We start from the raw sequence: 26,025 nt of genomic DNA, 5'->3' as shown, positions 1-26,025 counted from the left end.
CATATTTATGATTTATTTCCTTTTCCATTACTAGATCACACATCGAGTAAAAGAATAAGAGCAACTTAAGATGACTATATATTAAGATATGTGTGTCTTGTTTTGCATTGTCTCTTCCCTCTACCTCACATACATTATAAATTGTAAAAGTTGTATAGATTTTCGGGTGAATTGGCGTGATAGTCGCTGTTAAGCATCACTAAACTATGACGGAGTTACTTTCTGCTATTTTCTTATAAGAGATTCATCGCGGTATATCAACATCATTAGAGAGGCGATAGTTATTTCAATAATAATCTTCTCTTCTCAACTGTTTAATTTATCAAAGTGACTGCATAACTAAATTTTGTTTTTCGCTTTCTCAATTTTACTATTAGTGGTCATTGTTTTATACTGCCTTCATGAATTTCTTTGTATTTGGTTCTGCTAACATATTCCTAAATTTATAATATAAATTTTGAATATTAATGTCCTATTATTGCTCATATTTTTTCAACAAAAATGATACATCGTTTCTGTTTGTTTCCGCCTCCCTTTAAAATTTATGAGATTTCCTTGTATCAATTTGTCTGGTGTGTGCTCATGTGCACACACTTACGATCACTTTTTATTAGGAGGGGTATTTATTTGGTAATAATCTCATAAATAAGAGTAAACTTCAAAGTTGTGGCCAAATTTTACACCTATTTTCAAAAAGTTGGCCAGACTTCCAAATATTCAGAATAATGGCCAAACTTTCGCTCCGCTTTTTAAAAGTGTGGCTCTCTTTAAATGTCACTAACGGGATTAACAGAAAGAGGGGTGAAAATGGGTTTTCCTGCAATATTTTAGGCATTACTGCATAGCATTCAATTAATTAACATTTACAGACCCTTATAACAGAAATAGACGCTGCTTCCACCTCAACTCGAGGTAAAACATGAAATAAAATGCAACATAATAAGAGTATTTTCATTTCAAAATGATTAAACCTTTGATAATAAACTGTATTTGAATTTAACCGAAATATAATTCAATCTGCTAGTTTGCAAAAGATTACAAAAGATCAAGATTTGCAAGTTTGCATAATTTAACATGAAAAAGAAGTTCAATCTTGATATCTCTTGTTAATTTTCCTTTCGCTTGTACTTCCTGCCCTTAGAATCTCAGACCTTGTAGTAACAACCTTTTGCTTTTTCTGCCAAGCTTTAGGAACAACACCACATGTCGAAGGGTTTTGTGTAGTTGGTGGTGGCTCAAAGACACCTCCCTGACTGTCGTGGAGCTCATCTGTTGGTTGAGATGCCCCTGGAGCAAATTCAGTTGCTGTCTTCTGGCCACAAACATTTTCTTCATTTACTTCATTATTCTCACCAGCCTCAGCCCCTACTTGTGTCTTAGCCTCAGCCCCTACTTGTGACTCTGAGCCAACATGAATATATAGTGTAAATAAGAGTGTGGATATTGTGTTTGTACAACTAGTGATTAGCAATGACATACCTTTGCTTTACAACCTCTGCGATTATGACCCCATTCATTGTAGGTTCCACATCTCAAGCTCGTTTTTTGCCTTTTTAATTTGGTGAAATGAGGATGGGGTGCATCATTTTTTCTACTCCTTTTCATTTTAGGCCTTCCTGTACTTGGTTTAATATTGGGAGGCAAAGGCTATGTGTAAGGAGTTTTTGTCCAAAACTCCTTTCCATTGATTGGATCAACAATGTGTAAATAAACCTGTAAAAAAAATAGTTAATGACTTTTTAAACAATACAATATGCAGCTAGCAAATAAGATGGACATTACAATTATAATAGACTATAAATACCTTTTGAAACATTGCAATGGAATAACAGTTTTGTAGGCCATCTTCAAGTTCCATTCTCCTAGAGTTCATACATGCCACTGCATGAAAACAGGGCTCTCCACTGAGCTGCCACTTCTTGTAGTGACATGTTTTTTCAAATAGGTCCACAACAATTTCAAATCCACCGTCAGAAGTTTGAACTAAAAATCTTGGTCCCCTTGACCAAGTAACTTGACAGGCAACAACTTTTTTATTTGTCCTATGACAAAAAATTGCAAGAAAATTACAAGATTTGTAGGGAACTTACTCGACTAACTTCTCAAGTGAGTTTAGAGTGAATTTCTCAACCCAAGTCTCAGCCTCTTACTTTTTTTTTTGGGATTCTACGGATCACAACTGATTGTATATGCCTTAGAATTGTAACAATGGGAAGGTGCCTGATTTTCTTGATGGATGCATTGAACACCTCGCAGTGATTGTTTACGAACATATCACTCTTGCAAAGGGTTCTAAATTCACACCTACTCCATTGCTCCTTGGATTTAGCTGCTAGCCACTCACAGTATTTTAAATTTATCTGCCAAGATTACATTTTATGTTAGACATTCAAATGTGCAATAATTGTAAAAAAGACCCAAGCAGTATCTTTTTAATTGCATCCATATATTTGTCAAAGTGGTATTGTGTAATAGACCTAGCAGCACTCCACATTAGGCCCCTCAGTCCCAGTCCCTTGTGAATTCCTCAAGAGTATTTATCAAGCCATGAAATAAACAAACGGAAAATGCATAAAAAATGTGAGTGCCTAGCAATAAACAAATGAAAAATGCTTGAAAAATGTGAGTGCCTAGCAATAAACAAATAGAAAATGAATAACTTTTGCTTGTCGAGAAAAAAGTCCAAGCTGCATCATTCTCCATATTTAGATCTTCTTTCAACTTGCTGATGCTCCATCAGTACTAGTATTACCATCATTTGAGCTATCGGGATGCCATTCTGCATCATCTGAATCACTACCCTGAAATCATGTTGTTCTTCATTTTGTTCCTCCACATCAGCCTCATTTCCCAAATCTTGCCCCCTTTCATCAGCTTCATTTCCCAATTCTTGTTCCCTTTCATCAACAACCCTATTGCCATCACTATCCCTAGCTTGTTCTTCATCCACAAACCTAGGCCTTTTAACAATCTTCTTTTTTGTGTAAGCTTCTTACCAACAGTTTTCGCTTTTTTTTTTTTGTTTTTTCTCAGGTGTTTTTTCAAGGGGTTTTTAGGGGGGTGTTCAGGGGTTTTATCTGCATAAACAAATTCCTCACTACTTGAACTATAATCAGTTGTATACCCTTCATTATCTACATCATCAATGACTACAATTGGGGGATATGATCCACTACTTTGTGCTACTCCAATTGGTAACCCTTCAACAACAAACAACAATAGGTTCCACAAGCACAACAAAAACCTCTACAAATTGAGCTTCCTCAGAAATAAGTGAAGTCATTATGATTATGTCACTATCATTTTCTAGTTCCCCTAGCTTTTCCATTCCCTCTTTCGGTGATTTAAAATACAAAGTAGCCCCAACAGATTTACGATCAACAGACTTAGACACTATTGCCCCAACTTCAAATACTGACATCTTATCCACATCACAGAAATCATAGTAATCAATCTCGTACTCTATAAACTTTGAATATGAAGTGTCAAAGTGACCACCGTAATACAACTTGAAAATAAAATATGAAGGGTAATATGCAAAGTATCATTTTTTTAATAGTATTATCAGTGAAATAGTTCAGTTCTAAGCTTTTAAAAAGACAAACACATGATATTGGACCACTACATGAATATAATACAAGTATAGAATCACAGATCCGAAATCCAAGGTTTGAAAACATACCTTTATAGTCAGGACACTTAGCAAAGCACTCACTTCCTTCATGCTAATCACTCCTCTCGCGCGCTTCTTCTTTTTAATTAGGGTTTAGAAATGGTAAAGTATGTCAGTTCTGTTTTTTTACTGCCTAATATGTATATTTTATAAGTGTTAGACTGAAATACCCCTAAAAAACCCGTTTATATGTGTTGACGTTAAGTTTTTAACAACACATTTAACGGGAGCCACACTTTTAAAAAGGAAGCCAAAATTTGGCCATTGTTCTGAGAATTTGGAAGTCTGGCCAACTTTTTGAAAATAGGTGTAAATTTTTGCCACAATTTTGAAGTTTACTCCGTAAATAATAATGATGTCCCTGCACAAAAAGTTTTATCAATAAAAATCTACCACCTAAATAAAGATAGTGTTAATGTGTGTCATACACTATAAAAACTTAATATTAAGTGATGTAGTGATAAGTCCGTTGACATAAATTGTCGTTAAATTTTACAGGTTAGTCTGGACTCGGTTACAATCTTTTAACTAAAAACCTAGTTTAACCTCCTTGTTCCCCTAGCCGTTCAAAAATTATTCTTTTTACCAGAAATTTCTGCGAGGAATTTTATGATTACAATTGTAATTTTTTTTATTTATTTTGTCATATTTTACAATTGTAAATTGATCTTTTAAACAGTGTCCCTTTACTTGAGGAAATAGAGAGCTAACTTTGACATGTGTGGTTGTATGCACTTACAGTAACTATAGTCTATAGATGCTTACTCTGATTAAACAGGAATATGTCACTAAAAATCTAAAATCTATCTGATACACTACAGTTATGAATGTAGCAAGTAACTACAGATGCTCTTAGGTCCTGCCTTTACAGCATTAGAAAGGAGTTTGAGTAAGATTTCTTGGATCAGCAACTGAGATTCTAAAGTCGAATACTCGAATACATTAGTTGGATTTTGTTTAAGAATTATGGTAATGCCAACTTTATGAACATTTGCAGTATTAATTAGAAAGTTCTGTTTTCCATACTCAACTGAAATCTCATATTTTTTAGTTCTGACTTGACTATAAAGTCGGTATGGCCTTCATGTATCTGAACTTGCATTACGGAATGAAGTACAGTGACTCACAATGAGCTATCTAGTAACTTGCTGTTATTTCACCCATATTGTTCTTTACTTGTTTTTATCTTATTAATTTCTGGGCTGATTCCTGACTCCTGAGTTGCTAGTAAGCTGTATTTTAAGATGCAAGAAAGGTACTGTGACTTGGATCAAGAAGATGTTGGGTTTTAGTTTCTACCTATGAGATTAAAAGCCCAATAGGATTACCCTTGTTTTGGCCTACAAGGAGATAAAAATAAAGGGAACCCTATATATAAATATAGGAGGATATTTGTGAAAATAAGCAAGAGAGAAAATAAGCAAAAGAGAGATATTGTGTGAAAATTCGCAGGAAATTTTCTGGTTGCGCTGCCTGCCTTGTTTTTGCGTTTCCCGGAGTTCCAACGGTCGGATCGTCCTGAATTTCGGACAGCATCTTCCTAACACCGATATCTAAATTCTGAACGGTGGAGATCGGATTCGGAGGTGTATTTGAGGGGCTGGGCAGTAGCTAAAGAGCCGTGGAGAGGCTGAACCTAGCCGTGGGTCTTTGTTCTTTTGTTGCTTATTTGGTTCCATACTTCTTGACGAGTTATTCCAAGAGTGTGAAGGTGATTGTATTCCTCTAGTTTTATCTGGAGAAGAACTTGGTGTATTACCCATATAATTTATCATAGTGAATTGTTTGGGTGGACTACGGTCCCGTGGTTTTTACTCCTTTCATTAAAGGGGGTTTTCCACGTATAATTCTTGGTGTCTTGTTTATTGTTTATTGTTGCTTTACTTGTTTGTTTCATCGAAGGTTCATACAAGTAGGGATAAGTATTGTCCAACGAAGATTAATTCTGCACTTAGTTGTTGCCGTTGTGGTCACTTTTTCCCATCAGATTGGTATCAGAGCCAGGTTCTTGTTTTTGAACTTGTTTGAACGATGGAAACGAATACGAGTAGAATGGTTAATTTGAATGGTTCTAATTATCATGTTTGGAAAGGGAAGATGGAGGATCTTCTTTATGTGAAGGAATATTATCTTCCCGTGTTTACTACGGAGAAGCCTGCAAATAAAACCGAGCAAGAATGGACTATTTTGCATCGACAGGTTTGTGGGTATATACGGCAATGGGTGGATGATAATGTTTTGAACCATATTAGTGGAGAGACACATGCGCGTACTTTGTGGAACAAGCTCGAGCAACTCTATGCTCGAAAGACGGGAAATAATAAGTTGTATTTGATTAAACAGTTGATGTCTCTGCGATATCAAGATGGCACTACAATTTCTGATCACTTGAATGCATTCCAAGGAATTATGAATCAGCTTGCTGGAATGGGTATCAAGTTTGAAGATGAGATACAGGGATTGTGTCTTTTGGGTACTTTACCAGATTCTTGGGAGACATTCAGGATGTCTTTGTCGAACTCAGCTCCGGATGGTATTATCAGTATGGAACTAGCTAAGAGCAGTATTCTGAATGAAGAGATGAGAAGAAAGTCACAGGGTTCCTCTTCACAGTCAGAAATCCTAGTCACCGAAAGGAAGGGGAGAGCTCAAAGCAGAGGTCCAGCCAATAGAGGTAATCAACGGAGTAGTTCTAGAGGTAAGTATTCTAATGTTGAGTGCTATCATTGTGGTAAGAAGGGACATACGAAAAAGTTCTGCAGAAAGTTGAAGCGAGAAAATAAAAAGAGCTCAGACAACGATCAGACGAAAACTGACAGTAGTAATGATAATTCTGTGGTGATTGCTACTACTGATGAGCACCTGATCTGTTGTGATGGAGACATTGTTAACCTTGCACAAGATGATTTGAGTTGGGCTATTGATAGTGGTGCTTCGTGTCATGTTACGTCACGAAGGGACTTCTTTACATCTTATACTTCTGGTGATTTTGGAGATGTTAAAATGGGTAACAGTGGCATATCAAAAGTTGTTGGCGTCGGTGAGGTATGTCTGAAGTTTGACACGGGCATGGAGTTATTTCTTCATGGTGTGAAGCACGTTCCAGATATGCGAATGAATTTAATTTCAACAGGCCTTCTTGATGATGAAGGGTATGTTAGCAGCTTTGGTAATGGTCAATGGAAGCTCACTCGGGGTTCTTTAATTGTTGCAAGAGGAAAGAGGTGTCCAAAATTATATATGACACAACCTAAAGTCTCTACTAGCATTGTTAACGCTGTGGAGAATGTTGATATGATCGATTTATGGCATAAGAGACTTGCTCATATGACTGAAAAAGGAATGAATATGCTGTCGAAGAAAAAGGTACTATCTGGTCTGACTGATATACATTTGAAAAGGTGTTCTCACTGTGTTGCTGGCAAGCAAAACAGAGTTTCTTTTAAGAGTCGTCCTCCCTCTCGTAGAGAGCATATACTTGACTTGGTGCATTCCGATGTTTGTGGTCCCATGAAAACCCGAACCAATGGTGGTTCATTATATTTTGTTACATTCATCGATGATCATTCAAGGAAGTTGTGGGTTTATACCTTGAAGACTAAAGATCAAGTATTAGACGTGTTTAAGCATTTTCAGGCTTTAGTTGAGAGACAGACTGGGAAGAAACTGAAATGTATCCGGACAGATAATGGAGGGGAGTATACAGGTCCCTTTGATGTGTATTGCAGACAGCAGGGTATTCGGCATCAAAAGACTCCACCAAAGACACCTCAGCTTAATGGTTTGGCAGAGAGGATGAACAGAACACTAGTGGAGCGGGTCAGATGTTTACTTTCACATGCTGAGTTGCCGATGTCTTTCTGGGGTGAGGCACTGAATACTGCGGTAAATGTGTTAAATCTCTCACCTTGTGTTCCTTTACAGTTTGATATTCCAGATAGAGTTTGGAGTGGTAAAGATGTTTCTTATGATCATTTGCGTGTCTTTGGATGCAAGGCTTTTGTGCATATTCCCAAAGATGAAAGGTCTAAACTAGATGTGAAGACTAAAGAGTGTATATTCCTTGGTTATAGCCAAGATGAGTTCGGTTATAGGCTCTATGATCCAGTTTCAAAGAAGATCGTGAGAAGCCGAGATGTTATCTTTGTTGAAGATCAGAGTTTGAAAGATGTTGGAAAGGCAGAGTCAGTTCCTCAACATAATAATGATCTGGTTGATTTGGATCCAGTTCCTCCAAGACATGTGGACTCGCAGGTTGGAGACGATGCTCATGATAATGACCAACATGACACTAATACTGATATTCCCGAAAATAGTGACATGGATGATGATGCCCATGAGGAGTCACCGATACAAAATGTTCCACCATTCGTTCCACTCAGGCGGTCTAACAGAGATCGTCATCCTTCCAACAGGTATTCTGCTGATGAGTATGTTCTATTGACTGATAGTGGTGAACCTGAATCTTATGCAGAAGCTATAGAAGATGAGCACAAGAAGGAGTGGGTTTATGCCATGCAAGATGAGATGAAATCCTTGTATGAGAATAATACTTTTGAGTTGGTGAAGCTACCTAAGGGAAAACGAGCTTTGAAGAACAGGTGGGTTTACAGAGTGAAGCAAGATGAGCATACTTCACAACCACGGTACAAAGCTAGGTTGGTCGTCAAGGGATTCAGTCAGAAAAAGGGTATTGATTTTGATGAGATTTTTTCTCCCGTTGTTAAGATGACATCAATTCGTACGGTGCTTGGTTTAGCAGCTAGTCTTGATTTGGAGGTTGAACAAATGGATGTCAAGACAGCTTTTCTACATGGTGACTTGGACAAAGAAATCTATATGGAGCAGCCTGAAGGTTTTCAGGTTAAAGGTAAAGAGGGGTATGTTTGTAGACTTCTAAAAAGTCTATATGGTTTGAAGCAAGCACCAAGGCGATGGTATAAAAAGTTCGAGTCATTTATGAAGAAGCAAGGCTACCGTAAGACTATTTCTGACCATTGTGTTTTTGTTCAGAGATTTTCAGATGATGATTTTATCATATTATTGCTTTATGTGGATGACATGCTTATTGTTGGCAAAAATACTGAAAGAATTTCCCAACTGAAGCAACAGTTGAGTAAGTCCTTTGCCATGAAGGACTTGGGGCCAGCGAAACAGATTCTTGGCATTCGTATTCATCGAGATAGAGTGGCCAAGAAGTTGCATATATCACAAGAGCAATATATTGAGAAGGTGCTTTGCAGGTTCAACATGGATAAAGCTAAAGTTGTTAGTTCTCCTCTTACTACCAACTTTAAGTTAACTGAAAAGGATTCTCCTTCTACGAAGGAAGAAATTGCAGAGATGGATGGAGTTCCATATGCCTCAGCAGTAGGAAGTTTGATGTATGCTATGGTATCTACGAGACCTGATATAGCCTTTGCAGTTGGGGTTGTCAGTCGTTATCTTACAAATCCGGGTAAGAAGCATTGGGAAGCAGTTAAGTGGATTATGCGATATCTTCGAGGTACTTCCAAATTGGGTCTTACATTTGGGAATGATAAACCAGTGCTTATTGGATATACAGATTCTGACTTGGCAGGTGATAAGGATACATTGAAATCCACTTCTGGATATTTGATGACTTTTGCAGGGGGAGCAGTCTCATGGCAATCTAGGTTGCAAAAGGGTGTTTCACTTTCTACGGGGGAGGCAGAGTATGTAGCAACAACCGAAGCTTGTAAAGAGTTGTTGTGGTTAAAGCGGTTGATGCAGGAGCTTGGCTTCCCGCAACAACGCTATGTGATTCTTTGTGATAATCAAGCAGCTATCGATATAGCTAAGCATCCAACATTTCATGCAAGGACGAAACATATCGACATGAGGTATCATTGGATTAGAGACGCTCTTGAAGAAGGGTTGTTTGAAGTGGAAAAGGTACACACCGATGATAATGGTTCTGATATGTTGACAAAGTCTTTAGCTAAAGGGAAGCTAAAAGTATGTTGTTCGATCGCCGGAATGGCGAACTCTTTCTCATAGTTAGAAAGGGGGAGATTTGTTGGGTTTTAGTTTCTACCTATGAGATTAAAAGCCCAATAGGATTACCCTTGTTTTGGCCCACAAGGAGATAAAAATAAAGGGAACCCTATATATAAATATAGGAGGATATTTGTGAAAATAAGCAAGAGAGAAAATAAGCAAAAGAGAGATATTGTGTGAAAATTCGCAGGAAATTTTCTGGTTGCGCTGCCTGCCTTGTTTTTGCGTTTCCTGGAGTTCCAACGGTCGGATCGTCCTGAATTTCGGACAGCATCTTCCTAACACCGATATCTAAATTCTGAACGGTGGAGATCGGATTCGGAGGTGTATTTGAGGGGCTGGGCAGTAGCTAAAGAGCCGTGGAGAGGCTGAACCTAGCCGTGGGTCTTTGTTCTTTTGTTGCTTATTTGGTTCCATACTTCTTGACGAGTTATTCCAAGAGTGTGAAGGTGATTGTATTCCTCTAGTTTTATCTGGAGAAGAACTTGGTGTATTACCCATATAATTTATCATAGTGAATTGTTTGGGTGGACTACGGTCCCGTGGTTTTTACTCCTTTCATTGAGGGGGTTTTCCACGTATAATTCTTGGTGTCTTGTTTATTGTTTATTGTTGCTTTACTTGTTTGTTTCATCGAAGGTTCATACAAGTAGGGATAAGTATTGTCCAACGAAGATTAATTCTGCACTTAGTTGTTGCCGTTGTGGTCACTTTTTCCCATCAGAAGAAGATAGGACCGCGAATATACATCAGGGGACACTAGTATACATTACATGTTCTTGTGTCTTCTGCTTTCGATGATTAGTGCATTTCTTTCAAGGAAACATATCAATGCCTTGGATGGACATCTCAAACTATAAGATATAATGTTTTTGTTATCTCTTTGTCGTTCTTTAACTGATATGTTTAAGCTTGAAATTGGAGAAGTTCCTGTCTCAACAGAGACTGGGGGAACGACAGAGCTCAGCATCAACCTTACTCCAATTCCTATACTTTAGGACCAAAATTAGAAATTGGAAGGTCATGAAAGTGATGGTGTTATAGTTTCAGCAAGAGGTTCTTTTATGGAATTGTCAACAAAACTGGAGAACGGTGAGGGTAGAGGGAATTTCCGCTGGAGCGATGAAATGTGTAGAGATCGAAAAGAATGTCAACAGCGAAAGCACTCGCTGGCAAACACTGACATTGAGAGACGAAAGCTAGGATAGTGAATGGGATTAAATACCCCGATAATCCTAGCCGTAAATGGTGGATACTAGGCGTTGTTCTTATCGACCCGTGCAATGTTGTAGCTAACATATTAAGTATCCCGCATGGGACTATAGGAGTACGTTCGCAAGAATGAAACTCAGGGAGGCTAAGAGAAAAAAGAACAAATGTATGATTGGCAAAAGATCTACCATTGGATTAAAAAAAATGCAGGCCTTGGACAATTTGGTGAAGAAAAGACTACTAGAATAGAAGGCACAATTAAGACAGATGCATATCAAACTAAAGACATATTGACGAAGAAAAGACTAGTCGAATAAAAGGCAGAATTAAGACATATGCAGATCAAACTAAAGATATATTGGCGAAGAAAAGACTACTCGAATAAAAAGTAGAATTGAGACAGATCGAACTAAAGATATTAATCATAACAGACAGTTTTGTTCTCGGAGATAATTGCATTTTGATTGAGTTGATTAAAATATATTGTGTATTAGTCGGCATTTGCTGGTATTAGTCTTTTAGCTGAAGCGCAAATTCCGAAACAGTCGGACTGAAACAATAAAACCTTAAATTAGGTTAGTCAGGGACCGACTATACATTGCTTGTCATCAGAAAAATATATCAGAACTAAACACAGCTTGTTATCGTCAAATATTCCAGAAACAAAAACATATACATAACAATCTCAACAAATAAATATTCAAACATTAAATCTCTCCGTGCCATGTGCGAAATTTTTCTTAGAGGTTTAGAATTGGCATGTGAAAATACGATGATCCATATCTTTACTTTGGCAGTAAGGAAAAGTGTAAAATAATAGCTGACTTGCCACCAAACCCGGATCTACCGAAATGGTCAAGCACTGCATAAACATTGTTTTTATTTATATTGCACTGCGGATCATGTGATATAAATTGATAATGTACCCAACAAAAGCAAAAAAAAAAGCCTAAAGTGAAGGAGAAACTGCGTAAGTTGCACAAAGAGCATGAAGCAATGCGTGTATTGACTAGTTCGCTACCCTCTTTTACTCTTTTTACGCCTTCGTATTGTTTTTTCAGCTTCTGTTAGCAAAGTCAGCGACTTAGATACAATAAACTTCGACTCTGGACCCGTGGCCTAGTCCAGCATATTCTCGCTCTCTTTACGGGATGTGAATTTAAATGAATTTGAGTTTAAATATCAGAAGAGTTCATGTTCAATAATACGAATACTGAAATTTGAGAAATGATTTTAAATATCTCGGATTAGAATTCGAATGTCTTGAATATGGTTCTGGATACCACTTTAAAATGCCGGATTATGTAACACTACATCACGTAGTGTCTATGTTTTTTTAACAGGAATCGTAAACGTTAAACGATGTAGCATTATAAAATGATATTTGATCTATTTTCCGGACATGATACGTGAGACATTATCGTTGAAAATTATGATAAACAAATCCAACACTCCTGAAATTTTGTTTATTTGTTATAAAATAGTGAATATAACAAACCTAACTGCGAGTTCCGATTTTAGATGGACTTAGCTAAGAACACGAAAATCCTGAATCCATCTTTCGTTGAGTATATAAACTCTGTTTACACTCCGAATTGATAATAGATAAATACTCTTTGTAAACTAATACTACTACTTTATTTACCCTAACACTTTACGTCTCCTGAGTCCCTGAATCATATAAAAACAATCACACACCTCTCTCAATCACAACACATATAACACAAACAACTCTGTTTCTTTATCCCATCAACAATGTCTATAATGAACACCACTCCATTACTCCTCACAATTTTTCTCCTCCTCCACTCCGCGGCCTCACAATCCTCGCCCTCGCCCTCGCCATCATCTGAGCTTGTCGAGTCACCGCAAGGTCCTTCGCCTTTTCCTTCACCAGCAGAATCCTATTCTCCGCCAGCGCCTCCCCTGCCCTCACACTCACCATCCCTGACTCCTGACGAATCACCGTCCCCTCCAATGCCGGCTCCTGCTGCTGATGTGCAGCTCGTTCCAACTCCGCCTCCTGAGGCGGAGAATGAGGCTGATGCTGAGAGCATCGGTTACGTGACTAAAGAGACGAAGAAGAGTTCTGGAGGAAACGGAGTGGGGACAGCGTTCGGATTGATCGGAGCTGCCTGTGTAGTGGTGTTCGCAGGAGCTGTGTACAAGAAACGGAGAGATAATATACGCAGAGCTAGGAGATACAGCGCTGCTAATATTCAACTTATTTAGATGATGAGCATTATTCACAGCAGTGACGGAACCAGGATTGAAGTTTAAGAACGAGATGGAATCCAAGATATTCGAAGTTAGTTGTAACACTACTACTTATACATTAATTTTATTGATTTTTCAATAAGGATTCGTTACGTATACAGTTTTACCCTTCAAAAATCTACCTTAGACGCTAGATATTTGTGTATCATATTACGCTGAATAATCCTATACATTCATACTGGTAGATTTCATTTTGTTTTCTGTTGGTAATACGATTCCGGTTATTGTAGAAGACAACCTTAGTTCTAATTTAAGGGGTTGAATGCAGATACTGAGCAAGATAACAGCTGTGATAACATGAGATGAGTTTATATCGAAGAAATGCATAGAGTAAAAACAATACAACTATGAATTTCCTGGACAGAATTCTTCCCGACTAGAGTGCTTAAAAAACACAAGGATCATGCTTTATTGCTTATATATAATACAAGGCTAGACTTTCTGTAACAAGAAAAGAACATCTTCATCGTAATTAGAGATTAAGTGTCTTCAAACAAGACCTTCAATCTAATATGTTCAGGTCGGTCTGAACCTCTTAACAAGCAACACTTCAACAAAATTAAGATTCAGGTCAGAGACGTAAGACATTCAACTTCCAGTTCATGATGTATATCAAAAGAAGTAGTAAAAACATATAACAAACCATTATAGTTATTCTTACGCTAAAGTTGTAACACTATAAACACTTTTATTTTGGTTGAGCCTATTTGCTTTCTAATTTACAGAAGAAACTAAGAGATACACATCAATAAAAATAATGTACTGGTTTTTTATGTTTTTCCTAAGCATACCGTCATTTATGCTTGAGTTGTGTAGTAAAGTGTTAATGTACACTGTATTCTCCACCTGACAGCAGTTTTGGTTAATTTGTGGACTAAAACTGCATGTCTTACTCTTCGGCAGGGGGGTCAACCCAGCGGCCATGATCTTTTATGAGCTGGATTAAGGCATCTGTTGCTTGTTCCATGGCAATAGCTCGTTTTACAACCGTCTGAAATCAAAAACAATATTGCACAAGCTGCTCAAATAAAGGCATTATAAACACAAACAATATATTGAATAATGAATCAGAATGAGATTAAGCAACTCAACAGTCGAGACTAGTGTAATATGTTCAGTTCATCTAATACATCCAGAACTTTCATGTGCAATATGTAAATATGTTCATACCATGTTTTCAATTACACAGTACTTCCAAACCACAGTTTTTTTTTAAATAAATAAACATGTAATATCATTTATGGCAATAAACAAGATGTACTTATGGTTCAGGCATGTTTCTGGTTGAGGAAAAAGGTTTTCAGCTCTGCAGATTGACTAGCATATGAAATAGACTACGAAGTTGATCTATTTGTGCCCCTCCTTGGTATTAAATAATGGGCAAAATGATGTTGCCGGGATCTCTATCATGTGTCTTAGTTTTAGTTTTTTTTTTTTTTTTTGGAATTATGGCCAAATGTTACGAGAACAAGGGGACTCAGCAGCTTACGAGCAACTTCAAATGAATTCAGCAGTCAACACTACGCTTGGATCTAAAACCTGTAAGTTACAAGTGTTCTTGTGGTCATGCTCAAACTCAAAAATCAAAACTCAAAAGATACATGTTAAATCTAGGGCCTGGACTAGGGAAGAGAGTAGTTCAATTTGGATCTTTTTTGAATTAAATCCCAACCCTAACCACATGTCTTCAGTTTTTAAAATTTAAACCATAACTGAGTGGTTCAGTATTGATTTTTAAACACTCATTCAGGTTTAAAGTGGTTCAGTTTGGGTTACAATGCCGATTTACATAGAACAAAAACCATCAAATTTAATTTATAAAAAAATTATTAAGTACATTATGGTGTAACGCCACATTTGTCCAATATATATATATATATAGGCTCATGATCAAATAGAAACCACTTTTAAAATAAAAACTAGAAACCAATAGAAGTTAGTGATATCCTCAGTACAATTTAGTGATATTCTGTTTACGATTTAGTGATATGTGTTGCACGAATTAGTGAAAACTTGCGGAAACTGCCCAGAATTTCTGAATCTGTTCTAGTTGCCGATTCAGGTGGTGGTTGCGGTGGTGGAGATAATGGAGGTGAAGGTGGAGATGGAGGTGGTGGACATGGAAGGAGCCTTTAGCTTTGTCCGGCAGATTTTTGGCAAAGATCTGGAATTTAAATCGGCAGATTTTTGGCAAAGATCTGGAATTTAAATCGGCATTAAGCTAGATATACGTTACTGTAGGTGAGGAAGACCGAGGTGGAGGTGAGGACGAAGGTGCAGGTGGAGGTGGAGATGGGGGTGGAATGGAAAGGGCGGTGGAGGCCGGAGGGGGGTTGGATTTGGTGGTGATATAAATAATGGAGGCCGACATGGAGGTGGTGGCTATGGAGGGTCGGGCGGCATGGAGGTGGAGAGAGTAGCAGAGACTTGGCGGGGTGGTAGGGTGAAGCTGCCAGAAGTGGGGTGGAGGGTTGGTGGGTTGGAGAAGAAGAAGGAGAAAGTGGGGTTGTTTGAGAATTTAGTGATATTCTCTTAGAAATTTAGTGATAGTTTCTAGTTTCTAGAATAAGGAGGTTTCTATTGGAGTAAAACTCTCTCTATATATATATAGGCAAGTGCTCAAATACAAACTCCTTAGTGTACAAACGTACAAACAATCATTAAATGACTTGAACAGAATCACTAAATGATTGAACATAATCACTAAATCTACCAGGGGGTCTGATGGAGAGATAAGGGGAGGGGAGCACTTATGGGGCGGCATAGCCGAGTGGTGGTGCAGCGTGGCCGGCGGCAGCCGCGACGCCGGTGCGAGGGCAGTGCTAGAAACACGATTGAGGGAGATGAGAAAAGCAGTGGTGAATGTGTGTGTTTGTGTGTGTATATCACTAATCGGTGAGCGAACAACCAGAGAGAGAGAGCCGCTGGCAGTGGTGGTGGTGGTGGTTGGTGGTGGTGGGTGAGAGAGATAGAGAGAGAGGTGTTGGGCAGTGGTGGTTGGTGGTGGATGGGGGAGAGAGAGAGAGAGTGGCGCTGGGCAGTCGTGGTGGGTGGTGGGTGGTGGTGGTTGTAGTGGGTGGGGTGGTCGTGCGTGGTGGAGGTGATTGGAGGTGATTGTGGTGGCGGTGGTGATGGATGTATGTATATATTTGTTAAATTAAAATCTGCTAATCACTAAATATTATTGTCATAATCACCGGTTTGTACGTTTGTACAGTAAGGAGTTTGTACTGGAGTAAGACCCTATATATACTATACTATTAAAGCCGAAACATTAAAAGTTTGGTCGGTCGGTACGCGGGCTTTTATACGGACTTTTATAATTAGCGGGCTTCAAACAAAATTAATGGGCTAAGTTTGGTCGATCGGTACGCGGGCTTTTATACGGACTTTTGTAATTAGTGGGCTTCAAACAAAATATAAACAAATCAAAACATAAAACAAATATAAGACCTATTTGACTATACCAAAACTAAAATCAAACCTTAAAAAATATTATACTATTAAAATTGAAACACTAAAAATTTGGTCGATCAGAACACGGGTTTTTATACGGACTTTTATAATTAGCGGGTTTCAAACAAAATTAGTGGATTTCAAACAAAATGTAAACAAATCAAAACATAAAAAAAATATAAGAGCAAAATATAAAACAAATATAAGAAATATTTGACTTACCAAAAACTAAAGTCAAACCTTAAAAAAATACATACGCATCTATATTTACTATATTATTAAAGCCGAAACATTGAATGTTTGATCAGTCGGTACTTGGGCCAAAATACGGGCCTATCTATATACCAATTATTCTTTTTAAGTAAAATATGTCATCTTTTTTTATATTTTCTAACTAAAAAAACTCCATCATTTAAAATAACATCGAAAAACATAGTAATTACCTTTTTAACTAAAACACATTATCTTTTTTATATATACTAACTAAAAAACGGATTTTCTACAATTAACACGGACTACATATATATAAAAATATAATATTATTATATATAATTATTAATAAATAACTTGTGATATTTTTCAACCAAACACATTAACATTATTTTTAAATACTCTAATGGACTCACTTTAAAAGTAATATTATAAATCTATAATATACTATTATACTGTTAAATCATGACAATTTCAGTTAGTCGGTCGGTCAGTCGAGTTCGGTGAGCCAGTTGGTATTCGTCCCATGAACCTCATTAATTTATAACATATTATAATATATTTTTTATTATCTATTAAACCAAAATATTAAAAATTACGTTAGTATGATGTGTCGGTATTTGGTTTTACGAGTCCTTTTAACTTATAATATGTTCCATATTATATTATAAATTATCAATAACGAAATATTAGAAGATTGATTGGTTGATTTATATATGATTTTATAGATCTTCTTAAATTATAAGATGAAAAAAAAATATTTTAACATTCTCAGTAAAATATACATGTTCAACCTAATTTTTTATTAGCCGTTTGACGGAATTAACTATTAAGAATTTATCAGCTGTTAAATAAAAAATTTATATAATAATAGTATTCTATTATAGTTTTATTCTCACAATAATATTAATTTAAGTTAAAATATATACGATAAGATAGCAAATATTATAACCGCCCGTGCATGGCACGGGTTATAAGCTAGTATATATATATATATATGGTTGGATATTTATATTTAGTAACAGGAATTTTTACATATATAGTTCATTGCCTGTTTCTTTTCCAAGTTTATTCGATTTCCATGTTCAAAGGAAGTTAAGCTGTACTTTTAAATACTGGTACTTTTCACAATTGGAGGTGCCTCTTCATATAATTATATTGTGCAAGTTAATTAAGTAATTCAGGAGTTTAGGTTTTAACATTAAACCCTATATCAGGATGATAACTGGGATAACATATACTACCATATATCATCTAGATTTATGCATTTCCTAACTGGGATAAGAAATGAAGGTGTGCATGTAGCAATAAAAACTTGTAACATTAAAGGAGAGACCAAGCACTAGATCGCATCTCATGTCAAATGAGGGAGACATAAAAATGTACCTTTCCGACATAGAGGTCAATCTTTCCTGGAGCACCACCAACATAGCCAAAATCTGCATCAGCCATCTCCCCTGGTCCATTTACAATGCAACCCATAATAGCGATCTGCCATAAGAAAGATAACGAAAGAAATGACAAAGTTTTATCAGATTAGAACTTGTGTTAAGTTAAGTTATATTTCAACAAGGACAGTGAGTTCTGGTTGTTACCGAAACACCAGGCAGATGTGATGTCTTCTCTCTTATTTCTGCGCTTATTTCTTGAAGGTCAAATAAAGTCCTGCCGCAAGATGGGCATGAAACGTATTCCTGCAATAAGGTAGAAAAAATCCCAATTGAGTCAACAATTGCTTCTGGTCAATTCAAATAGTTTTCTCCTCACTAATGCCTACCGTCTTTGTATTCCGCATTCTGCAACCTTGAAGCAAATTAAAAGATGTATTCCTTAGAAAATCAAAGTCCTGATCTGGTGCTTCTAACAGGATGCCATCTCCAAGGCCATCAACCAAAAGGGCCCCCGCATTGGTACCAGCACCAATGACTAAATCATCCCTAAAAGTAATCAAAGCAAATGTAAACAATTCTAGGTAACTCCAATTAAAATTTACTAGTATGTTTACCTGTGAATCCCTTTGGGGAAGTGTATGTGATGAATCACAGGGAAGTCTAGATGCTGTTCAGAAAGATATTCAAATAGCCTGCCATAATCAAAATTCAAAAATACAAGGAGCAGCTGCAACTGTTAGAATACGGAGAGTGATATGCAAATGTAATAGATTAAATCAAAGACCAGCCATATAGAAACAATTAGAAATCTCAGTGTGATCAAGGTACACTGATATACATAAGTGTGACTGCACATGGTATGTGCGGATGAATGTTGCAATCCATTTGTGCATACAAGTCTTGATGAAAAAGACAGAATAAATAAAAAAAATGCTGAACTTCTTCATTAAGGACTACTATGCAAGAAGCATTCATGCTCATACCTCCTGGCAGCATGTACTCTTCCAACTTTCTCTTCAGTATATGGTAAGTCATGGAAAACCATGGTGGCACCACTGCTTTTTAAGTATTCCAGCTGTTCTTGTGGTTCATCACCACGTACTGACACAACTAAGCGTGTGCCTGCAAGAAATTTTATAGTGTATTACCAGCAATGGCTTACTCTATGTATGTTAAATCTAAAGCACTCATAAAATGTTAGTAAAAGGCACACCTTCAGGCAAAAGCTTGTCAGCACCAGTTGATAACTCCTGAAGAGTTGTCAGGACAATTGCATTTGGCAAAGGCTTCGTTAGTTGCTCTGAGAGCGGGGTGATGACTCCCATACTTACATCTATCAACCTTTTAAGAGCTAGTCGCTGATAATGGGAGAAGGAATTTAAGCAAGTCATGTCGCACCTCAATTAGATTATCGATATACACTTATATATTATGAAACAACTGAGAAAACTGAAAGGAAGGAAGATAAAATATTTTTAGATATTAGAGAATCACACAACAGATGGAGTCCTTACTGCATCTTTATCATCTAGTGGTGGAAGCTCTCTTAGTAAGATTGAGTCCACAGTTGCTAAGTCCTGAATTAAATAATGGTATTTAGAAATGACGTTGCATACAGAAGAAGTTCCTTTACTAAGTTACAACAAATAACAAAAAGCAGGATGACCTTAAACGGCATGCCAATGATAAGTTTAGCTGCTAATGATCGGTAGAGAAGTTCAGGTTTCTGGCAAAAAAGATGAAGGAAGTTTAAAATCGAAATTTTTTGCAACTAATATCAAACAAGCGCAATGCACAGAAAAACGAAAATAAGCTCAAAATTATTTGAAAGAAGATAACTAAGGAGTTTAAGAAAACACTAATGAGAAGCAGAACCTTCAATTGATCCAAGGAAACTGACATGAGAACAGATCCATCTCTATGGAGGGCACCCCTATAATCCACTTCCTCACCCTGCCATTAGATATTGGAAATTGTAATTTTCACAAGTCAAGTTCTGCATTTATCTATGAAAGAAATACTTTCCCTTTAATATGTACCTCCTTTTGCACTGGAAGTTGACCAGTTCTCCGCTGAAAATCAAAGTAATGTCTGTGCTTTTCTTCGAATGGTGCCTGAATGACAATTACCCGAGTACTACATGAAGATGTATTTAGAAGGATTTCAATTTAAAGTGTGCTTTATCATACAGGAATGGGTAACAAACAGTGGAACCCTTACCACCCCTTGCTGCACACTGGCTGCTTTCATGCCAAGGTTGGCAAGCCTTTTGCATGGATCTATTTCTTCAACGGGAGGTTCTGTTAGGGACACCCTAATTGTATCACCCAAACCGTCCTGTTCAAAAAATAATTTAACATAAAAGACACATCAGATGATGACATAATATCTACTAAAGCATAATAGATTATTTAGGTTAAAGAGAACATTTACCAAGTAATTGAAAAAGATATAATCCATTCAAATTGATGTCAAATTTATTAGACTTACAGAATTTATGTGACTTCTTGATTGATCTATCAAAGTAATATTATATATTGCTACGTTACTAGATAGAAAAAGACCTGAAGCAGTGTTCCAATGCCAATAGCAGATTTCATCCGTCCATCTTCTCCCTCACCAGCTTCAGTAACTCCCAAGTGCAATGGATAATCCCAACCCTGGACATACATTTCAGCTACAAGTAGACGATATGCTTGGACCATGACAACTGGATTGCTTGCTTTCATTGAAAAGACAAAATTATGGTAGTCATGCTTCCTACAAATTCTTGCAAACTCAAAGGCAGATTCAACCTGTTCCACATTAAGATGAGCATAACATTGACATTTGTCAACTCGATATTGTGTTACAAGTTACATGCAACTAAGCTTAGACACTGATAAGAATCCTTCTTACCATTCCCCTAGGAGAATCTCCATAATAACTCATGATACGATCAGAAAGGCTGCCATGGTTCGTCCCAATACGCATTGCCCTTCCATATTTCTTACATTTTTGAACTAATGGAGTAAAAACCTGTTATACAAAAGAATATTATTAGACATGGATAGCTTAAGCTCTATGGTTATACCAAATAAGACCTTATTGCTATAATATATTATAGATATATTTTGTAATTATATCAGGCAAAGGAGCCAAATGCATAAATAAATGGTCACGATGATTTGAGTAATTTAACCTACTGATATATAATCCGTTGACTTTAAAAATCGTGAGGGTTCAAGTATTTCAGCAGACCAAAAGTATAATCTGAAATATAATAAATATTATATTTTGAGGAATGAAATGGAAGTCGATTAAGATGAATATACAGTATTTATCAAATTTTAATGCCTTTGTTTTTCATATTATGTGTGATTTCATGGCTTCCTTCGCCCTCACCTTTAATGGCAAAAATTCCTTAAAATTGAAGGTCATCAATATTTCTATAATACCAAAATCATATTAGGTCTGTATTAGAACATATTACCAATTACTAACTAAAAACCAATGATTTAATGTCCATCTGTTCTGATTTTATTTTTTTTTGGCCACATCCTGTATTTCTTACTAGATTCTTATCTCTAAATTATCTTCTGTGTGTGGCAATATTATAAAATTTTATATAACCTCTTCGATATGCTCAAGTTCTTTCTGATAGTCATCTTCAGTGTACTCCAGAGTCTCAAACTGAGCTCGTCTATCAGCTGCAATAAATGCATGCGTTAGAGTTGATAATCAAGTCTATGGATAAAATAATTTATAGTAGAAACTACCATAGTTTCCTGGGTTGACTCGGATTTTGTCAAAGCATTCAGCAACTCGCATTGCAATAGGAGGAGCAAAATGAATGTCTGCCACCAATGGTATGTTATAGCTGCATAAGTAAACGACCAGCTAAGGTTATATATTCCCTTTCATAATAATAACTCATTACACACCTAAAGCAGATGATGAACTTTAAGTACCTACTTTTTCTGAACAAGAGAATTTTTAATCTCAAAACATGCATCTGCCTCCTTCTTCCCTTGCACAGTTATGCGAACAATATCAGCTCCTTTGTCAGCTATTTGCATCACCTACGGAGACAAAATTACCTAATAATTAGTCAAAGGCAGAAAGATCATAGAAATTCGTCCCGGTTTAGACATGTGCACAAGTGGAAAAGGCGGTGCTGCCTTATTTTCTTTTACAATTAACAGTAAAACTGTTAGGCATATGCGTGTGTAGAAAACTAATTTTACGCTTTATATTCAGAATTTTTGAAAAAATATAATAGTGAAGTAGGTTCCTAGAAAGACAAAGAGAATTATTACAGAGCAAAAGGAGATTTTTAGCTTCAAAGAGAATGCTAAGCATGAAAAGACAAATATGTGTGTGTGCTACTATTCAACAGAATTTAACATTCAGCCTGTTGAGACTCTGAGTTAACAGAATGCAAAATGTTAAATCGTTGTGGAGATGAAATGAACTGCACCTTACATTGGGAACAGTGATCTTTGAGTGGAAATGTGAAATTAATAAGGTAAATGTAACTTTAGAAGAAGAATTATACCCTAGGTTGGGATTAGTAAACCCTTAAAGGGAACTACAGCATTATGCTGGATTCTGTTGAACCTTAGTGGCTCTCAGGTTCTTATTGTATAGTTTTTTTTGCTTCCTTGTCTATATGTAGATATGCATATAGGTACAATGTGCTTGAGGTTAAAATCTTTATTTAAATTAGCTTTATGATGCTCATCACGAACGGATAATTATATCTATATATTTAGTGCACAGCAAACTCAGAAAGATACAAATAGAAGAGAGCAGGCAGGAAGGAAAATATGAAGAATCTAGACATTCTCAGAGATGGCACCTTATTAAAGTACATTAAGTTGGACGAAAGTCTTATCCTGCCTTGAAACATACTAGATAAGTTATTGCAAAGCAAAAAGAGATTCAAGAACCTGCTCTACTGTTCCTGCAATATCCTTAGTATCAGTAGTGGTCATTGTTTGAATTCTTATAGGATGTTCGCTGCCAATAGCCACATTGCCTACCATCACTGTGTTGGTTTTTCTCCTTATGGTCTTGTGTGTAGATTCACAATATTTTTGCCGCGGAACTACAATAAAAAGATAATTGATCATCTTCATACTTATATTTTGCTTCTCAACTCAGACGAATAGTGCATTAAAAAACAAAGCTATAGCGCCAAAACTGCAACTTATACCTCGTCAATTTGTCTAGTAACTATGAGAATCTTAGAAAAATGACTACAGAGCTTTTAAAAGAGTAAGGCCACATCATGTATAGAGCTATACAAAGTTCAACTTAGTTTGACTTGAATCAATTATTTTTTTATAAAGCAATATCTTACAACCATATTTGTTGTATCAGACCTCAATGTTTTGGCCTTCATAATTTCCTTAACATTAAATTCCAAAAGGGTCAAAGTTAGAACATGAAAAATAGCAAGAAAACTTGAAAAGGCAATCACAGGTTGGCTGGAATGGAAATAAACTTATACCTAATAGAGGGCTCCCTTCTGATGCAGGCTGCAGCTCCACAATCTCCGACCCAGAGCTAGAATTCCTAATCAGAGAAACCATGGTCCGACGAAACTTAACCCTATCCATTTCCGAGACCTTAACAAATTCCACATTTCTCGTAAATCCTAGGCCATGGCCCTTGCTTTTTACACTTGTAAAAGTAGTTGGAACAGCTCCGGTCGCCATATCAACAGCCCCAAAAAATCAATCTTTCACAACCTATAACACAAAAATCCAATTGATCCAAAATTCAAGAATAATAACTTATAACTCATAACACTACAACAATCGTATTCCATCACACAACATTCAACTATGTGACATATATTTGCTTTTTTAACTTACTAGTTTGACACTCTTTTAATCCCATATAACATTGTTGTTACTTCTCCAAAGCTAAGAAGCCCATGGGATACAAATAAAATAATATATCATATATATACACACAGAGAGATTCTTGAAAAGTTTTTACAGAGTAATAAAAAGATAAAAGCAAATAATTGACCAGCGAGCAGAGTGAAAAGATACATACATAAAGTTTATCTAAAAGACCATGAAATGAAAAGGGATTAAGCTAAGATAGATACATAGATACATACATAAATTGTATCTAAAGTACATGAAATGTAATAGGATGAAGCTGCTTACAGTTTGGTTTGGATGTTCCGCCAGTATGGTCTTTAGATTCTTGGGGGATGATAATATTTGTGGTGACAGAAGTCACAGAACATTATAATTTTAAAACTTGATATTTAAATATTCCAAATTTAATATATTTTTCTTGTTTTTCATATGATGGATTATGGATTTATGGGTATTTAACTTTTTTGTTTTTAAGAATAATTCTCATTCGATAGTAATCTTATACGTTTAGAAGTAAGATCGGATATTCCAAAAAGAATACGTAACTTTTTGTTTGTTTTCTCTTTACCTGAGGGAATATTCTTGCAGTACTGCAGTTTTTTTATGTTTTTCTTTTTGTAACAAGCATGTATATGTTTTATGTTTATTTGTGAAACAGATTTTTCTACCGAAAGCTTGTATGTGTTTTATTATGTATCAGGAAAGTCGAAAAGTTGATTAAGATATTATTTTAATTTCTTACAAAAAATTATCATTTGAATCCTACGTCTGTTGATATTATTGTAAATTTATCTCTTAACTAATATAATTCTAACATAAATACATATTAAAATTGAGTTTTATGATCCTTAATATCCAAATTGCACACATGAAATTGAAGAACAGTAAATTTTGAATAGATTTTTCAGGAACCAAATTTAATACATATTTGTTGTTTGTGTTAAAAAAATATTTTGAAATATAATAAAAAAAGAAAATTTGCCATGTATACTAGTTTTTAGTTTTTGGATCTTATTTACAAATATAATACCCTATCAAAAATCATTCAAATATACTATCATTTCAATCTTATTTTAAAAAATACTATCTTCTTTATTTTGTTTTCTATCTCTCTACCCTATCCTCTCCCTCTCCCCCTCTACACACTCTCTCACATCATTTCACCCACCACCTGCCTTGGATTCGATTTTGCTGTTGCATTTTCAGATCCAGATCCACACCATCAGATCTTTTCCGGCTCCGCCGCCGTCTATTATGTGTTTTGAGTGCTTGGTGCCGGCGCCGGAACTTCGGCTTACGGCGACAGGAGGATCTGATGATTTGAATGACGGAGAGATTGTAGAGACGCTCATCGACTGATTTGACAAAGGTAGCGGGCAAGACGCCGCTGTTGTCTTCCGCACCGAAGCCGACTTTTCCACCTTTGAGGTCAGTGATGTTGACGAAGCCGGAGGTGCCAATGGCGGTTCCGACAGCCATGTCAGCATTGTCGACGGCGCATACGGTAATGGTTATGCGGCGGTTGATTTCGGCGGCGATATGTGTTTCAGTGAGGTATTAGGTTGAAAGTCGAGAATTCAGGGTATTTGTTGAGGATTGCAGTGATGTTGTGTGCTGTAATTGTGGTTGAGGAGATGAGCAATGTGAACGTCAACACTGCCGTGAAGATGAAGGTGCAGTAGTAGAATTTGTGTTTAGTTGCTTTTTAGGTTGCATATTAGAATTGGCCCCGCAGGGGTTACTTTTCCTGTCTTGCAACTGGTTGCAACCTATTATGCAAACAAATATAATTTTCACATTTAAAAAAAAAATTGCAATCCTGGTTGCATGTGGTTGCTGGCAGTTGCAGAATGTGGTTGCATATGCAACCACCGTATTTTCGGAAATATTTTTAGGAATGTAGTAT

At 36.5% G+C, this 26,025-nt stretch overlaps 2 protein-coding genes and 1 long non-coding RNA gene across 6 annotated transcripts; 1 reads left to right on the top strand and 2 right to left on the bottom strand.

Moving 5' to 3' along the window:
* Window positions 1–930: 930 nt before the first annotated feature.
* On the bottom strand, window positions 931–5,572 carry LOC108216800 (uncharacterized). 2 transcript variants are annotated; one of them, XR_010291612.1, is made up of 5 exons: window positions 3,683–5,572; window positions 2,091–2,360; window positions 1,805–1,881; window positions 1,480–1,713; window positions 931–1,401 (listed from the first exon to the last, which is right to left on the bottom strand). It is a non-coding gene; the product is annotated as an uncharacterized LOC108216800 (long non-coding RNA). The 2 variants fall into 2 exon arrangements; XR_001806149.2 differs by lacking the exon at window positions 3,683–5,572 and adding an exon at window positions 2,478–3,676.
* A 7,089-nt stretch (window positions 5,573–12,661) lies between these two features.
* Window positions 12,662–13,138, top strand: LOC108218994 (pectinesterase inhibitor 10-like). The gene has a single exon (XM_017392213.2). It carries the CDS (start codon window positions 12,662–12,664, stop codon window positions 13,136–13,138), a length of 477 nt encoding a protein of 158 aa, XP_017247702.1.
* A 625-nt stretch (window positions 13,139–13,763) lies between these two features.
* On the bottom strand, window positions 13,764–24,543 carry LOC108218993 (4-hydroxy-3-methylbut-2-en-1-yl diphosphate synthase (ferredoxin), chloroplastic). 3 transcript variants are annotated; one of them, XM_017392210.2, is made up of 20 exons: window positions 24,405–24,543; window positions 23,735–23,975; window positions 23,172–23,329; window positions 22,195–22,301; window positions 21,999–22,099; window positions 21,853–21,929; window positions 21,139–21,258; window positions 20,805–21,035; window positions 20,461–20,577; window positions 20,280–20,354; window positions 20,116–20,193; window positions 19,907–19,966; window positions 19,755–19,817; window positions 19,454–19,598; window positions 19,224–19,362; window positions 18,855–18,932; window positions 18,627–18,786; window positions 18,445–18,543; window positions 18,236–18,340; window positions 13,764–14,174 (listed from the first exon to the last, which is right to left on the bottom strand). In XM_017392210.2, exons 2-20 carry the CDS (start codon window positions 23,940–23,942, stop codon window positions 14,073–14,075), a joined length of 2,223 nt encoding a protein of 740 aa, XP_017247699.1. In that variant the 5' UTR covers window positions 23,943–23,975; window positions 24,405–24,543; the 3' UTR covers window positions 13,764–14,072. The 3 variants fall into 3 exon arrangements, with proteins under 3 accessions (XP_017247699.1, XP_017247701.1, XP_017247700.1); XM_017392212.2 differs by having other exon boundaries at window positions 24,356–24,450; XM_017392211.2 differs by lacking the exon at window positions 24,405–24,543 and adding an exon at window positions 24,102–24,240.
* Between the last annotated feature and the right edge of the window lie 1,482 nt (window positions 24,544–26,025).

This window comes from Daucus carota, chromosome 4 (genome assembly GCF_001625215.2).
Source record: "Daucus carota subsp. sativus chromosome 4, DH1 v3.0, whole genome shotgun sequence".
In the NCBI taxonomy this organism is placed as follows: Eukaryota; Viridiplantae; Streptophyta; class Magnoliopsida; order Apiales; family Apiaceae; genus Daucus; species Daucus carota.
This window is presented reverse-complemented; position numbering and strand designations above follow the sequence as displayed.

What these genes read in the sequence shown, in the direction of transcription:
- LOC108218994 (XM_017392213.2), top strand. Translation starts at nt 12,662, where the DNA reads ATGTCTATAATGAACACCACTCCATTACTCCTCACAATTTTTCTCCTC.
- LOC108218993 (XM_017392210.2), bottom strand. Translation starts at nt 23,942, where the DNA reads ATGGCGACCGGAGCTGTTCCAACTACTTTTACAAGTGTAAAAAGCAAG. An exon ending in TGACAAGCTTTTGCCTGAAG is followed by an intron (nt 19,363 to 19,453) that starts GTGTGCCTTTTA and finishes AATTTCTTGCAG; the next exon opens with GCACACGCTTAGTTGTGTCA. An exon ending in TTGACCTCTATGTCGGAAAG is followed by an intron (nt 14,175 to 18,235) that starts GTACATTTTTAT and finishes TTTTGATTTCAG; the next exon opens with ACGGTTGTAAAACGAGCTAT.